The sequence below is a fragment of the Aspergillus pseudodeflectus genome (assembly GCF_044049435.1).
Source record: "Aspergillus pseudodeflectus strain CBS 756.74 chromosome Unknown BJX68scaffold_9, whole genome shotgun sequence".
Lineage (NCBI taxonomy): Eukaryota > Fungi > Ascomycota > Eurotiomycetes > Eurotiales > Aspergillaceae > Aspergillus > Aspergillus pseudodeflectus.
Genome location: NW_027263785.1, coordinates 438314 through 453467, shown reverse-complemented (window position 1 = coordinate 453467; position 15154 = coordinate 438314). Strand labels below are relative to the sequence as shown.

The window sequence follows — 15154 nt, the reverse complement described above, 5'->3', positions numbered from 1 at the left end:
CGGGTCTCTCCGCCGCCGTCCACCGTCTATCCATTATTGCTACTCGTCCGTCCAGTGGCTTTGGCAGTTGCACATACACACTCCAACAAAACCATCCAACATTCCCCTACCAACTTCAACCACCATCTCATTCCACCATACCCCTCTCAACAACCCCCCTAACCAACCCCGCAATCCCCTCCGCAACCCTGGTCGACCGCGGAATATCATGCCCACCCCCATGGTCCATCTCGACCCGATCGCTGCAAAACTCCGCCAGCTGAATGCCCGCCGGCCACCTCGGATCCTTGGCACCGTAAACATGCCCCGTGGGGATATCAATCCTCGCCCACTCCGGAAACACCGTATAATCCAGTCCAAAGACATCATTCCGTCCCGGTCGCGCCGCGGGGTCCGGGTCGTGTAGGAGCTGCGTATCGGAGCCGTCGCGGTCCCAGAGTCCGACGCCGCGTTTTATGAGCGAGAGGTTTGCGCCCAGTTGTGTGAGCTTGCTGGCTGTTGCGGTGAGGAGCGATCCAGTCGCTTTGCTCAACTCATGTGCGTTCGCGGAAACAGGGAGTCCCATATCCTCAAGTGTCCGGAGCGGAACACCACCGCAGATGAATATCGCCGCACCAAAGGGGAGAGCCTCGCTCTCTCCCGCTACCCCATTGCTCTTATCAAACGCGTGATACAGCGCCATGCTGGCGATCACGGAACATCCCTGCGAGAAGCACATGACGGCGTCGTAGGGGCCGTTCGCAGCGACATATTCGCGGACCCAGGCGTGTGCGCCGCGGATTGAGGCTGGTGTGGGTTGCGTGAACCATGTGTATGTTGGGGAGTCTGGGAAGATGGTTTCGATTCCGGGGGAGGGGTTTGACGGGTAGGGGGCCGAGGGGAAGTCGAATGTATAGCCTGGTGGGAGTTTGGAGCGGAAGGATGCTGTTGTGATTACGGTGGATTGGTTAGGGTTGTTCTATTTTATACCGGCTGCAGGGCGAAGGGGACGCACCAGTTTGGATCTTGAAGATATGCCCGCTTGTTCCGTGCCCGTGGAGGCAGAGAATTTTGGGCATCGTGTGGGTGGGTGGTGTGGGAGGTTTAAGACGGGTTACGGGAGGAGGACCTGGTACGGATGGAGGTCATGCGAAAATAGCCCGGGGTTACACTGAGCGGGAAAGGACCCGAGATGCATCCCAGTCATTGTCGTGTAGGTAGTACTGCTACAAGGGAGGGTGATGTGGTAGTACGGGCAATCCGCATGCGGGTGTGTACATTCCTGCTGGTGGCAGCGCTTACAACCCCCGACCGGTCTCCGACGCAGCGGCGCCAAGGAACATTTAAGCAGCGTCGGGGAATTAATCTCTCAGCCGGGCATAATTTAAGCTCGGTGCGAGTTTTCTTATAAACGACTACTAGTATTCCTGTGGAATTGTATACCCGAGGATATTGATCAGGCTCGCCGGCGGACGAATCGCTTTGATCGGCAGCGACAGCCGTAACTTCCGATTGTATCATGGATGATTGGGCTATTGGCCTACATACGACTAATGAATGGTTCGTCCTGACATTCTCGCGCTTTAGTTAAGCTTAAGGACAAGATTCTGGTTCCCAGATCGGGGAACCGTGCTTTCGATCTCGATCGTTCATGATGTCACCCGGTGACGTGGGAACTACATGGCTCTACCTAGATAAAACCGAGCGTGCGGGCGTGACTTGCATTCAAGGCGATCACGACCATACCCATGACTAAATTGATAGAGCTGTCATAAGAAAGAATCTGAGATTCGACACCTCGACACAATGCCCTCGAAGCAAAATAATTACACGGACCCTGACCTGCGCCAGGAAGTCAAAGAGGAGGTGCAAGCAGGCGACAAGGGCGGGAAACCAGGACAGTGGTCCGCGCGAAAGGTCCTGCACCCTCTCCTCTTACCAAACACCATACCACAAATCACTAATCACAATTCTAACATTGAGCAGGCCCAACTAACCGCGTCGGAATACAAAGCTCGCGGCGGCGACTACACGACTTCAAAAGACCAAAAAGCCCCGCAGCAGAAGAACCTGGATAAATGGACGGGCGAGGAGTGGCAGACGAAAGAAGGATCGGGCCACGCGAAACAGGACGATGGGACGGAGAAGAGGTATCTGCCGAAGAAGGCGTGGGAGGGGATGAGTGAGAAGGAGAAGGAGGAGACGGAGAAGACGAAGGTGGAGGGGTCGAGGAAGGGGAAGCAGTTTGTGGGGAATACGGAGACGGCGAAGAGGAAGAGGGGGGAGGTTAGTAGGGAGGGAGATAAGAAGGATACGAAGGGAAAGGGGAGGGGGAAAGCCAAGGGGAAGGAGAAGCAGAAGGAAGATGATGATAAGGAGGGTGAGGGGGATGAAGAGGGCCAGGATGAGATAGATGAGCGGGAGGATGAGGGATTCGATGATGAGGATCAAGGTGACAAGGGTGACGAGAACGAGGAAGAGGAGGAGGAGGAGGAACAGAATGATGAGGAGGAAGAAGAGGTCGCCGACGACAATGACGAAGAGAATGAGGGCGAAGAGGATGAAGACAAAGGTGATGGTGAGGCAACGACAAAAGAACCCGAGGCGGCAGATACACCTCAAAGTGAGCAACCTGGCAAAAAGCGGCGCAAGAAGGACTAAATATATGAAGAGGCAATGCGACTGCCTGTGGACTATTGGAAATCCTCACCCTGTCACTATATTCTTGTTTATACTACGTAAAACATCGGCATCAACTCCATGGCCTTCATAGTGTAGCGACAAACGCTTCACAGGAGGCGCACCCGGGATGCTGAGCCGCCCCCTTTGCAATGAGGTGCTTGACGACCGCAAGGCGTTCCTGCCTGGTCGAAGTGATCCGTCCCTCGGGGTACAAGGTGACATCTTCACAACCGACCACATAATGCAAAGGCGGCCTTCCCTCCGAGTCAAGGAGAGACAGATCCATCCCCAGACCCTCGAAAAAGTCCACTATTTCAGCTATGACCAGGGGTGAGTTTTCGCGATGGGCAACAGCGCGCCCCTGTTTATTCAGCACATTCAGGCTACACCCAGCTTGTACCAGAAGGCTGATCATCTCAGATTCCGGTGGCGGTCGTGTTAGGCATGCGAGGTAGAGGTGCGGCACTGTGTCGCCGTCCTCGTTGACAGCTGCGATGCCAGGGCTCCCGCGACCCTCGCGCGCAATCCTCTGGATAATACTATTAAAGCCGGAGGCGTAACGCGTGAGCCTTGCTAGTGTCTGAACCGGACTGCTAAGAGCAGAGGCATATAACCATCTATATTTTTCGCAAGAATATCGGCGCCGTGTTCGATCAAGGCCTTGACGGTTAGGTGATCTCCGCGGTGGGTGGCGTACTGCAAGCCCGTACGGGATCCGTCGGGGCCAGGGGCGGATATATCCCCGCCAGCTTGCTTGAAAGTGGCTATCAACCTGTCCATCGTAGTGCGCGAGAGATAGTCAGACGGCAAGCCGACCGTGGGAAACCTGCCGGCAGCCGGCGATAACACATCAGCGCCGGCGTTGAGTAACCTGTTAACAACTCGATCGCGTCCGTCTTCCACCGCAAAATGAAGCAGGGACCAGTCGTGCTCGGCTTTTTTGTTGATGTCCATGCCCCGCTTGATGAAGATATCGAGCCACAGTTCGTTGTCGGCCTCTTCGATGGACTTCAACAGGCTGTTGCACCAGGGGTCATTTGTCGGAAGCAGCTTGTCTGCCATGGCTGTGACATGGTTGAGGACAAATTCCGATCGCCAGTCGGTGATGATCCAAGCGTCGAGCCTCTCTCCAGACAATCTGCGGTCGTATAGTCGCCGGCTGTGGATCCGCGCGAAGAATTTGCAGGTGTGGACTAATTTTTGGAATCTGTGAAAGATAGATAGTCGCTTATCTCGAGATGGATCTTAAGTGGCAGCTTGATGATGGTACGTGCCATGATGGTCTGTGTTGGTCGGTGGAACGTCGTGTTTCAGAAGACAGGAAAAGAAACCACAGAGGATGACGAGCCCGTTGCGCCACTTGCCAGAGTTTAACTCGTATTCCGGTGGTATGATGCCATTCTGATTTGCGGAATAAATGTCCGCAAAGTATAATTACTGCGGTTGTGCCCTGAGACGCGTACGGGAAGGTTAAAACGGAGTTAGTATCAAGCAACATCGGTGCCTCTTTGCGGATGACATTTCCGCAGTAACCACAATGACCCGACATGCGAAGCTTATAAGGTTGATATGGGCATGCCTAGGGATATCTACCTGTTTAGGACAAGATTGTCTCCCTTTTCTCCTACCACAAAACCCCCAATTAGAGACAAGTTATCTACAATAAAGTAGGCAGCATTTCCAGCAGCCACATCGCCCTTGATGGTATCCATTTTGACACACCTAGGCAACGGTGCAAAAGCCGGCACTGGTACTGACGTTGGTGTTGCAGTGGTTCTTCTCGTCGCAGAGGGGTGGTTTCACCTCACTTGTTTGCGAGCCGAGGGAGAAAGAACTCGTCTGCTGTGACGGCAGAAGATGGTAGCATGAACTGCAAACGAGCGAGCGGCTCAACTGAGGGCTTGAAAAACTGGTTAACATACTGGTTTCCTGGTTGGGATACTGGTAGTAGACGAGAGCGAGTCACGCGAGAGGTATAACCTGCATGGATAAATCGCTTGAAGCATTAGCACACGATGTAAGCACATAGTTCAGGACTTGGGGATAGGGTAATCAGTTGGGCTCATATACATTCGTCAAATCCACAGGTTGGGGTCATCATACTTTGACTTTGCGCCGCAAGCGAAAGTTATCTCACTAACCACATATTTCCTAGAAATTCATATTTTTTATTGAACTTGCTATGAGGTAGTGGTGCTATTGGTGTTAATAGTCCTGGTATAATCACAAGTTAGAGGCACAGTGCGCTGGGGCAGGAACCGGGAAGTAAATATATAGCCGGCGATGATATGCTGATAGCATTGATCTATTGCCCGAGTGTTGATCAGGGATTCTGAAGACGGACTGCTACTCATTGAGACACATCCCTGCTGGACTTGAGAGGTAATGAATTTATGGTCTATACGAAAGGACTAAATTTGTCTCTCGAACCCGCGACCATAAATGAAGCTTGCAACAGCTCTTCTAGGAGGAACCTGGAGGACTTTGTTCACAACTAAGCCAACACCTGAACAACTCCAGCAGTACTCAACTCTACGGGGGAGCTGCACGCCTCGCAATCTATATCTGGGGTCCAAGCCCTGTCAGAGTGGATATCGCATATTAAACGTTCTCGAACACCATTGGTGGACCTCCTAGGCGCCCCGTCATGCAAGACGTACCTGACTCGCGGGTGGCCTGAATCGAAATTCCCAACATATCCGCTGGTCTCAGAATAGCGTCGCTTGATCATGTCAACCCCAAACATGATCCCTCATGGCACGTGGATGACAGCTAATACGATACTCAGCTTCGGCTGATCCTGGGTCTCGGGCTCTTGTCTTCACCCCTTGTTTTTCTTTAGTACGGCGCGCCCCCACTGAAAAGAATCGGCCTTTTCCCGCTAGTTAGCGTCAGCTAGATCTCTGGGGCTGAAGAGGACTACGCCTGCCAAGAGCAGCCAAGACGATGTCTTGTCATGACAGGGCTGTGCTTGTTTCGACTTTCTCCGGACTCGCAGGCACAAGGAGCTCTCTTTTCTTGTTCTGTAGAGAATAACATTGTGCAAATAATTTATCATCAGCCATGATAGTCCATGAATTGCGTGAGGTATCTACTCCGAGCTTCAATGACTCCTGGGTTAAGCAAAGATGGAATGGCAGGTAGGCGGAGCACCAATGGGGGCCAAAAATGCCACTCTTGCAGTCCCTTAATTTCAAGAACGCTTTACTCCGTAAATCCTGGCGCTTCAGCTGCAGGATCCGCCCGGGTTGCAGAACCTGGCAGCGCCTATATATGGAGCGATCGCAGCTTTTTTTTGTTTCCCCTGTAGATCGCAACATCTTCTCTTTCGTCTTTTCAACCGTCACCAATCAACATGCGCAACATTGCAGCAAGGACAGCATGGACGGCGCTCGCCCTATCCCTGTCTCTCCAGGGCACAGGAGTCCTTGCGGAACTTGACAAGCCCATCATGGACCCCGCTGTCCCCTTCGACCAGATGGACACCAACCTTTACAACCATCTCAAGTCCACCCCTTCAACTTACGAAGCGTGGGAATATGGCTGTACGCATTTTCTCCGTGGAAACCCACCTAATAAGACACGTCTGACAGAACCCATATAGGGCTCCCAGCACGCTGCCACGACGTCGCCGAATCCTGGGAAAACAAGAGCCCCTACGACATGGAGGTGTACAACGTCTTCTACGAGGACTGCGACAGGCCCTGGGTGATTTGCCGGCACAAGGACGCGCCCATGTCGATTGAGAAAATGGTTGACAACTTCGGGCGCCTGCCTGTGCGGTTGAGGAGCCTTGTTCGGGTGCAGCTTGGTACGTTTTAGGCATCTTTGTTAGTAAAGAGTGTCATGGAGGCTGACTTGAGTAACTCTATAGCTTTCCCTGAACGCGGCGCGGGGCAGCTACTGGCGTATGCTTTGTACGTCTTCACCCCACCACCTCCAGAGTATTACCGTTCGTACAGCAATCTAACAAGAATAGTTCTGACCTCGGCGACATTGTTTTCACCGGCGACATGTACCCCTACATCCGCTTCTGGTTCCACGAGATCGGCCACATCCGCGACGCCAACGTGAATGCCTCTGCTGGAGATTACTCGGGTACGCACGCATCCATCCCAGACACAAAATAGACAGTTCCGCTAACAGCGAGGCAGCATCCGACGCATGGCTTACTGAATACGACAAGGATGACTATATCTGTGATGCATACGCCAAGACTAGTACGTACCTCCTCTCCCCTCCAGCCGTGACTGATAACCCAGAGGCAGCAGAGCGGAATACTAACATGCGTTCGCTACCTAGACAACGCCGAAAACTTCGCGCAGGAAGTCGTCGTCGCCGCATACGACAAGATCGTCCCTGGTGGCATCGCGGGTCTCGTGCCCAACTACGAAAATATCTACAACCAGTTCGTGAACGTGCAGGAGGTTATGGGTGATGAGTTGTGCCCTGGCGGCGCGTGTGATCGGTTGTTTGAGGATGAGTATGGAAACCGCCCCTTCTATTGCGTTTCGTGGTTTCATTCTTGGAACTCTTGGTTATCTTTGATGGTACATTTGGATGGGGAATGAACACTTACTGATTGGTTATAGTCATATCGTCTGCGTGGGTCCCGATGCGGGCTGCGTGACTGAGCGAGACCACATCGTGGCGCGGGATGCCAGACTTGCGGCGCGCAATTCGGAGCCGCGGATTTGTGAGTTCCAGCATTAGGTGGTATACGGCAGCAATTCAAGACGACGGGAAATGTCCCGAGGTCAGCTAGTGGTGTTGCGGTGTTGCGGTGTTCAGTATGTGTGTGCATGATTGACCGTGGAATTGGAGAGGAGTCATAATCTGGGGTGTTTATAGATGGAAAGGGTGAGCATAGGAGTGGAGGTTTCGCATAATTAAAGTGTAATAAAAATAAAAACATCGCCGCCATTCGGCTCCCCAAGAATATTGGCGACTTCTCCTTACAGCCTCCATCTTCATCTCGTGGTTCAGATATGGAGGCTTGTCGCAGCTATACAGAAACGTATACCCAGTTTTGGTGCAGGAAGATATTTCTAATCTACACGCAATATGGCCTGAGCCCGGCGCTTGAGCCAATGCGGTGGTTGGATATTAGTAGCAGCTGTACATTGACTGTGCTGCTAAGGGGATGAATCAGGTCTACTAGTCAGATATGTACAGTGTAGTTGAGATAATCAGAATAAGGCTAGTTTACCTAGGACATATTCTTTCTTGGTCTAATACTATACACCTATCGTATATTCACTTGCAACTTGTACACGGACAATCAAGGACAGATTTTCAAGGATAAAGCTCACAGTCATTATATTAGGACTGAGGGTCTATCCTACAGACATCGCCCCCAATCACCTGCAAGCCCATATGCCGCGCGCCCAAGGTCCCTTGTGCTGCCCGTCACCCCTGTATCCCACCTGGCTTCTTCCCTCAATACCTTCAACACCTAGCCATATGTGGCCCTTCGTAAGAAATACGAGATGGCCTCGCGCCCCTCCATACGGGTCGATCGTGATACCATGGCCCTTTCAGTTCTCTCGTGCGTCCTGTGAATGACCTCCTTGAAATGGAGATATCTCCAGCACAATGTCGAGGGCATCCAAACTGGCCTAAATAGTCAATAGCCTGGACAAAGACCATCGACAACAAACGCCATAGGAAACCTGCAGCGTACGGCGCAAAGGATCCGATGGTCAAGCATCAAAGAAGTGTTGACAATAGTCGCCCTTTCAAGTGTCTTTCAGGTGTTTAGATGAACTTGACCTGTAACAAATAGCGGATACAATGAGTATATCGCATTCAACTCAATATACGCTAAACTCTGGCTCGGCCGGTGGGAGTTCGGAGGGAACGGGGCGACCCGATATCCTCTCTGGCGAGTATATGTATGTATGAGACCAATCTACCACTGGCGTACAAAGGCTTTGGCACAGGCAGCAGCTGTTGCGGCAGCATAGTCCTGCCATGGCTTGTTCTTGTGACTGTCGGCGTAGTCACAGACGCCTTTGATGATGACACAGGGGATGGTATCCCACACTCCAGCCCCTTCCATCTCAAATCCAATCACGCCTGTTTCCTTGCTGATCGCATCGCGATGGATCCCAGATTTGATAACACTGTCGCCGGAAGCGATGATGCCAATGTGAACGGACGGGGCGTGTCTCTTGTTTTGTCGGGTGCGCTGGACAAGTTGTGCATCGTCACAGCCTAGGTCGGCGCAGGTTGACTCTAGAGCAGCATCGCAAGTGGAAGCGGTAGGGGTGGTGCAGTTCGCGCAGGTCTCACAGGATGCGAAGTGTTGGTGTTTGTGTCGGTAAGCCGGGGGGAAGAGCTTATCTTCCCGTTTCCCAGGATAACGGACAAGATGATCGATGCCCGACAGATGCTGGCTGATTTTCTCCTGAAGTTTCCGCCGATGGACCTGCGTTTCCAGTTTCGCAAGTAGGGACGCTATCCGTGCATTGGGCCGACCGAGGGAATTCTCAATGTCGATTTTTCGTCGAAATTTATCGGAAAACTGTCGGCCAAAGTCGTACTGCATGACAGCTCTGCTGATGATGACGTCCCCTAGGAGAATCTCGGTCTTGGGCTTCTTCAATGGGATGCCTCCGCACACACCAACGAGAAGCGCAAGCTTTACGTTTCTGAAACTCGCTGCGCAAAAGGATGCGACACTGGCTGCTGTAGCCTTGCCCATACCGGGCTGATGTGCGAGGACAACGTTCCTACCTTCCATTACCCCCATTGAGTAGGAGTTGGGATCAGCTGCGTCTCGGCCGGTGAGCGGCGAGTCCGTATCCCATAAATGATCGAAGAGAGAGAGGACGGCGTTTGCTTCAAGGGGCAGGGCGCATATGATGGCTACCTCAAAGTCATCCTTGCTGGACGGTAAAGGTGGCGTTTCAGAGAGCAGAGGGGCAGATTCTGTGCATTTATTCCAGCTGGTCAGGGGCTGAACGCAAGAAGAGGGTAAACATGGCGGTTCAAACGCGAGGGCAGGAGGTGAATCATGCTCGGCAAGCGATGTCAGCCTCCACAAGCCCTGTGAGTGGGGAGCCACGTCTGCAGTCGGTCGCTGCTGCCGTTGATCACCATCAAGCCATGTCCCCTTCCGAGTCTTTGCCGGCGAGTCGGTGATGATTCTGCACACTCCTTCGTCGTCAAACTTTGCCCGCTCCAACCACTTGACCTCCTCCCACGTCCACTTCGCGCCCGCTACCAGGTCCTGTTCCAGCGGTCGGACAGCGCCCCGATAAAAAGCATTGACAAACTCTTGGTTCGAGAACAGTGCGTCGATACTGCTGTTTGCGAAACGAAGAAACGATTCGCGTTCGGTGCAGAATTTGACAGCTCGAAGCAGTCCCGACTCGTGGAATCCCCGCTGACATTCGCGCAGGAGGCACTTTGCGAGCTCGTAAGGCCGGCTCTTCAACCTCGCCACGGCTGGGTCACTGTACAGCTGGGTGAGATCGTCCCCTAGTTCAATCTCTGTCAAGATGATCCCCAGCGCGAGGATCGGCGGAAATGGATGAACGCTGAACGAACTGCGCTGCTTGGCTTCTACCCCCGACCGGGGAAATGTCGCAAAGTTTGTCGACAAGAAGACCCTGTCAAACATGGGGTACGGCTTGTCCCCCTTGAGATGGCAGAACAGCGAGATGTCATCGATGCAAAACGAGCGAGGGATCCACGGGCCGCCCAGAAGATGCAAGAACGACCGTGCAAGGATCACCCCCAACACCCTTTTCGCCGCATAGGTTGGCTTGACAACATCAAGCAGGGTCCCCAAGCTCTGCTCGATATATCTCTCATCCGGTTGAAGAGCTTCCGGAGGCTGTCCAAGCGGCAGCGGCCACAATACGTTGTTCTCGTCTTTCGCTAGCTGTAGGCACATGAGTCGCGAGTCTTCGTGGTTGACCTGGCAGACGAGCGTGCCTGTTTCGCCGACGGTACTACATGAATCAGTCGCTCTGCTACAGACGAGCCGGGGAAGGGGCAATACCACGGAGAACCAAGACAGACTCGACACTCCTGCATAATCTCAGACCCTGTTAACAGGACAAAAAAGCTGGCGCCCCTCGGATCCAGGCCCCGGCAGCTCCACCCGGGGTCCAACCGAAGCTTCGCACTGCTGCAGTGCCCTAGCAACCCGCTATGCTCGTGGTCCTCAACAGGGCAAGGCCAATTGTAGTGCAGCACGTCGTGCAAGGTGCAGGAAAGGTGCCGGATGCTGTCTTCGCCACAAAATGCGGATTCCTTGACAAACGACGTCAGTTCGCCGTGGTCGGTAGCGTTATCTGCATCTTCATCCAGCCCGCCATCGTACACCAAGTCCACAAGCCTATTCCAGTCTTTGACCTGTACCTTCAGTCGATCAATCACCGCTCGGTCGTCGCTCAAAATGTCTCCTAGGTGAAATCCTTCGCGAGCCTGGCTTGCTACCAGTTCGCTTAGCATTCCGAGAGTTGGATATGGGAAATCTTTCCACTTGTCCGCATACGACTCATTCTGTGGGCTGGTCATCCAGGATTGAAAGAGCGAAAATCGGAGGCCGGACTTCGTCTTGCTGCCTGTGAGCTGGTGATACTTTGCTCGGACATTGTCGCTGTGGAGGGCGGCGTCCAAGGAGTCGGCAAGCGCCACCAACTGTTGCCGTAGTTTTCTAGCTGTAGCGGACTGCTGGTCGAAATCGAGGCTCCCTATCTCAACCACTAGAGAAGCAAGTGATGGACCCAGGCCCCGGTAGAGTGGCGGTGATTTCTTCAGAGCCGCGCGAATCGCGACCGAGACGTCAGCGACAACCTCCACAAGGTCCAGATGCTGCGTCCCATCCGGACTGGTGATCAAGTATTGGAGCTGCATCTGCTCTTCGATATCGATCAGAACGATGATCGCGGTATGGGAGGATCTCAGCTGGGAGGAAATGGACTGCTGACAGTCACGAGATTTACCCCTCCTCAGCTGCATGATGCGAGCCAATAATCCATCGTTGTGTAGGCAGGCTGGCGCTTTGCCATCACCACCTGCCGGCTTCGATCGCGTCTGACATTGGAGTCTTTCGTTTTGGGGCAAAGTGATGCCTGGGAGGTCAAACCAAACTTCTAGGCCAGACCTTTTACACCTCAGTTATGGCCATTGCTCAAAGGGCCGCACAGTGTGCCCTGGGGTTGGAGGGGATGTTACAGCTGACCGCGACCGAGGATGCCCGGCTGGAGTGGGAGAACCAGATCTTTCGATTCAATCTGTGGTCAGCAAACAACTTCGTCTTCGCTCCCACCAGGGCGTCCATGGACTGGAGGCTACGCAATGCTCCCCTTCTTGAATCCTCCATGTGCGAGCTGTTGGATGACCTACAGAGCAGTCTTATCCGTACAACCCCGGGCTTCCAACCTTTTGTAGAGGACAACGCTAACAAACCCGGCAGGATGTACTGCCATGATGAAGAATCCTGCAATTCCGGATGAGGCCAACCCAAGCACTCTTGTGAGCGACACTCTAGAAGAGCTCTTTCGACTTTCCCGAGCGGTTCGCCGGTCGGGAATCCTCCGCAGATTTGTCAAGATAGAGTCGTATATCGAATTCGATGAAAATGGTGTCAACCTGACAGACGAGTTTCGCAAAGGGGTCGAAAGGCTCATTGAGTATCGTCTGAGACACTCCCCCGCTAGCCAGGTACTTCAAGCACGAGTCGTCAATACCATATGTCTCCGCCAGCAACATTTTGCCTACCTCCGGGACAAATGGGAGAAGCGCACAGTACGGCCAACTCCCATAAAACCGGCGCCGGCACAGCCAAGATCCTCGTTGGGAGCCACATTCAGCGTGAGGGGATCTATTTCGTCGCCCGCAAGCCCAGCGGGAAAGAAAGAGCGAGTAACACTCCCTACCGTAATGACAGCGACGACGGCACGACCTGAACGAGTGAGAGCCGTGAGATCATTAAAGTCTGCCGCCAGCGCCGAGCACGAGGACGTCGAATGCAGTCAGGAAGATTTGCCACTCCCGCCGAAGGTACCGCCACGTGCGATAGAGTATGAATGTCCCTTTTGTTATATAGTCTGCTCATCTTTGGAATTCTCTGGGGAAAGGTGGAAGTGAGTATCCAGCCCGCTGACGGCCGCCACCTACTAATATCCCAAGAAAACATGTCATTCAAGATATCATGCCTTACTTCTGTATCTTCGACGACTGCCCAACAACAAAGACGCTCTTCGAATCGGGCCGAGACTGGCTTAAGCACATGAGAGACCGGCATATGGTCACTGGCTGGACGTGTATGGACCAGAGTCATGACACGACCCTGATCTTCGAAGCCGAGTCGGCCTTTAAAGACCATATGTATACCTGCCATACCGGGGAATTTGCCGACGACGAGTTGGATGAGATTGCCGACGCCAGCCACCAGCGACTGGCACCGCACAATTTGCTAACGACCTGCCCCTTCTGCCCAACTGATCTGACCGCCACTATACCCGCCGACGGGATGATGAGCCACGTTGCAGAACACATGCTGTCACTGGCACACATATCGGTTTCGTGGCAGATGGATGGCGAATCTATCGACTCGCAGTCTTCCTCTGGTGGGTACTCTTTACTCTACAGCCAGCTGGGCTTCCCGCCGGGTCCCAAACGGACCCGGCGGCCCCAGTCCGCAGTGATGGGAATCGCGGGTGGGTTTATTGGACAGCGTCGATCTAGGTCACAACGGGCGCCGTACATGAAGATGGGCAACGCAGGTGGATATTTAATACAGGGTAGATCTAGATCGCGCCGCCCCCAGTACGCGGTCATGGGTAAGGCAGCTTTGTATTTTGGAGGACGCGGAGGGTCACTTGAAGAGCGCCTGCAGCAGGATTTCCCGAGCCCCGACGATGACAATAATGCCACCCCAGACGAAGAGTACACGCATGTTGACGGATCCCTTCCCGAGGGCGATATGGAGTTCTTCAAGTCTCTGTGGCGGGATGTGCGACAGGAGCTGCGATTACCTTCCCTAACTAGTCCGCCTCGGTCACTCGAGGAAATTCAGACCCAAGGACAGAGTCCGCTGGATGCGGGGCTTAGTTTCGACGCAGACATGTCCGAGGTGAAAAATGATGTGGATGATAATGAACCGAATGTCATCGACCTCGACTACGATCAGTTGGAAGCACTCGCAGATTTTGACCCCCGTGTTCCCCCAAGAGACTTATCTACAAGGTACCCGCGGAGCGACTTCGACGAAGAATCGGATCGCTATCCCAATCCACCTCGCCGGCGCAACAGAGACTTTCACCATGAGCACCGCTATGGAGAGCCGTCCCCTCCTCCTCCTCTACCTAGGTTGATACGACGCCAATCCTCACTTGATACATTTGATCGACGTCTCTCACACGAGGTTGTTCCCTTTGAGGAACATCGTGGCTTCCGCCCCGGCCCCGTCGTTATAAGTAGCCATCCTCCCTTCCACCTGGGGGGTCGTCGAGATTTGGATGATGAGGACCTAGTTCAACAGCGGGAACACGAATACGAGATTGGAGTGGAGAGAAAGCCATATCCCCGGAGAGGGAACACACAAGTGCCGCTGAGGCTCGTGAATACCAACGCTATGCGCGAAACGGGTTACCCATACAGAAAAGAGGTATGACCCGCGATGTCCATTCTGTGTCTGATAGGACTAATAGTTTTCAGGGTGACTTTTTTATCATCGAGAAAGCGCTTTCCAAGGAGCAGATTGTGGATCTCATTGACAGAAGCCATCAGATGCACATCGAGGACCCGGAGGCGAAAATAGTTTGGATCGATACACATCTCCCCCCCGTGCGCCAAAAGGACCGCCAAGAAAACGACCAACTGACGCGTCTCGAGCGACGGGAAGGCGAAAATGAGGAGCCTGCGGTAGCACCCAAGCAATATCTTCGTAAAGGGGAGACTCGATTTCCCAGGGGGCTTGTGCACCCTCGTGTAATCCGCGAACTCGGCTATCCTTACCAAGAATATGTATGGCCCAGAATATCCATATGGTTTATTGTGATACTAAGGAGATTTAGCGTGACGTGACTGTAATCCAACTGGCTCTTTCCAGGAAGCAAGTCGATCATGTTATTGAGACAAGTAGGGAGATGAAGGACTCCTTGGAGGTGACGGCGCTCACAAGGTCCGAAGAAAGAGAACGAAGCCCGTCGGGCAGGAGAAGCTGTGATATTCTTGTAGTCGAAAGGCCCCTAGAGAGCGCTGCTAAGAACCGAGGACGTGTGAGAACAAAGGATCGACGACGATATCGTGGTTCTCGTCTAAGGGACGGGAACTTGGCTGACTTTACTTGACCAGTAGCCCGCCGAATCCTGGTGCTGGAAACTTCCCTTGACGCGAGGTTCACCCCAAAGCCCTTTCTGATGTTTCTTCCACGTACGGCCGCACCAGCATGATGCACTCCGCCAAGGGCGGTCCGTGGCATATGTATGCTTGAAATTCAGAACGGTGTTTGTGGGTACCTTACTGGCCG

The 15154-nt window shown here is 53.3% G+C and overlaps 6 protein-coding genes across 6 annotated transcripts; 3 read left to right on the top strand and 3 right to left on the bottom strand.

Annotated features, from left to right (window-relative positions):
- Positions 1-127: 127 nt before the first annotated feature.
- BJX68DRAFT_264048 (serine hydrolase FSH) lies at positions 128-1058 on the bottom strand (the record flags this gene model as incomplete). Its single annotated transcript, XM_071044860.1, has 2 exons — positions 128-924; positions 995-1058. The coding sequence occupies 2 exons, from the start codon at positions 1056-1058 to the stop codon at positions 128-130; spliced, it is 861 nt and encodes a 286-aa protein (XP_070902101.1).
- A 727-nt stretch (positions 1059-1785) lies between these two features.
- Positions 1786-2640, top strand: BJX68DRAFT_264047 (uncharacterized protein; the record flags this gene model as incomplete). Its single annotated transcript, XM_071044859.1, has 1 exon — positions 1786-2640. One exon carries the CDS (start codon positions 1786-1788, stop codon positions 2638-2640), a length of 855 nt encoding a protein of 284 aa, XP_070902100.1.
- Positions 2641-2688: 48 nt separating this feature from the next.
- On the bottom strand, positions 2689-3973 carry BJX68DRAFT_231056 (ankyrin repeat domain-containing protein). The gene has a single exon (XM_071039284.1). The coding sequence runs from the start codon at positions 3721-3723 to the stop codon at positions 3235-3237; it is 489 nt and encodes a 162-aa protein (XP_070902099.1). The 5' UTR covers positions 3724-3973; the 3' UTR covers positions 2689-3234.
- A 1976-nt stretch (positions 3974-5949) lies between these two features.
- On the top strand, positions 5950-7402 carry BJX68DRAFT_231055 (uncharacterized protein). The gene is made up of 7 exons (XM_071039283.1): positions 5950-6206; positions 6266-6472; positions 6536-6578; positions 6641-6759; positions 6816-6881; positions 6964-7144; positions 7254-7402. Exons 1-7 carry the CDS (start codon positions 6017-6019, stop codon positions 7372-7374), a joined length of 927 nt encoding a protein of 308 aa, XP_070902098.1. The 5' UTR covers positions 5950-6016; the 3' UTR covers positions 7375-7402.
- Positions 7403-8572: 1170 nt separating this feature from the next.
- BJX68DRAFT_264044 (purine and uridine phosphorylase) lies at positions 8573-11637 on the bottom strand (the record flags this gene model as incomplete). The annotated part of the gene is made up of 2 exons (XM_071044858.1): positions 8573-10622; positions 10673-11637. The coding sequence occupies 2 exons, from the start codon at positions 11635-11637 to the stop codon at positions 8573-8575; spliced, it is 3015 nt and encodes a 1004-aa protein (XP_070902097.1).
- Positions 11638-11798: 161 nt separating this feature from the next.
- Positions 11799-14851, top strand: BJX68DRAFT_264043 (uncharacterized protein; the record flags this gene model as incomplete). The annotated part of the gene is made up of 6 exons (XM_071044857.1): positions 11799-12039; positions 12095-12701; positions 12811-14290; positions 14341-14649; positions 14700-14711; positions 14768-14851. The coding sequence occupies 6 exons, from the start codon at positions 11799-11801 to the stop codon at positions 14849-14851; spliced, it is 2733 nt and encodes a 910-aa protein (XP_070902096.1).
- Positions 14852-15154: the final 303 nt, after the last annotated feature.

Coding starts and splice junctions, on each gene's coding strand:
- BJX68DRAFT_231055 (XM_071039283.1), top strand. CDS start 6,017: ATGCGCAACATTGCAGCAAGGACAGCATGGACGGCGCTCGCCCTATCC. Junction 6,579..6,640: donor CAGCTACTGGCGTATGCTTT/GTACGTCTTCAC, acceptor TAACAAGAATAG/TTCTGACCTCGGCGACATTG. Junction 6,760..6,815: donor CTCTGCTGGAGATTACTCGG/GTACGCACGCAT, acceptor ACAGCGAGGCAG/CATCCGACGCATGGCTTACT.
- BJX68DRAFT_231056 (XM_071039284.1), bottom strand. CDS start 3,723: ATGGCAGACAAGCTGCTTCCGACAAATGACCCCTGGTGCAACAGCCTG.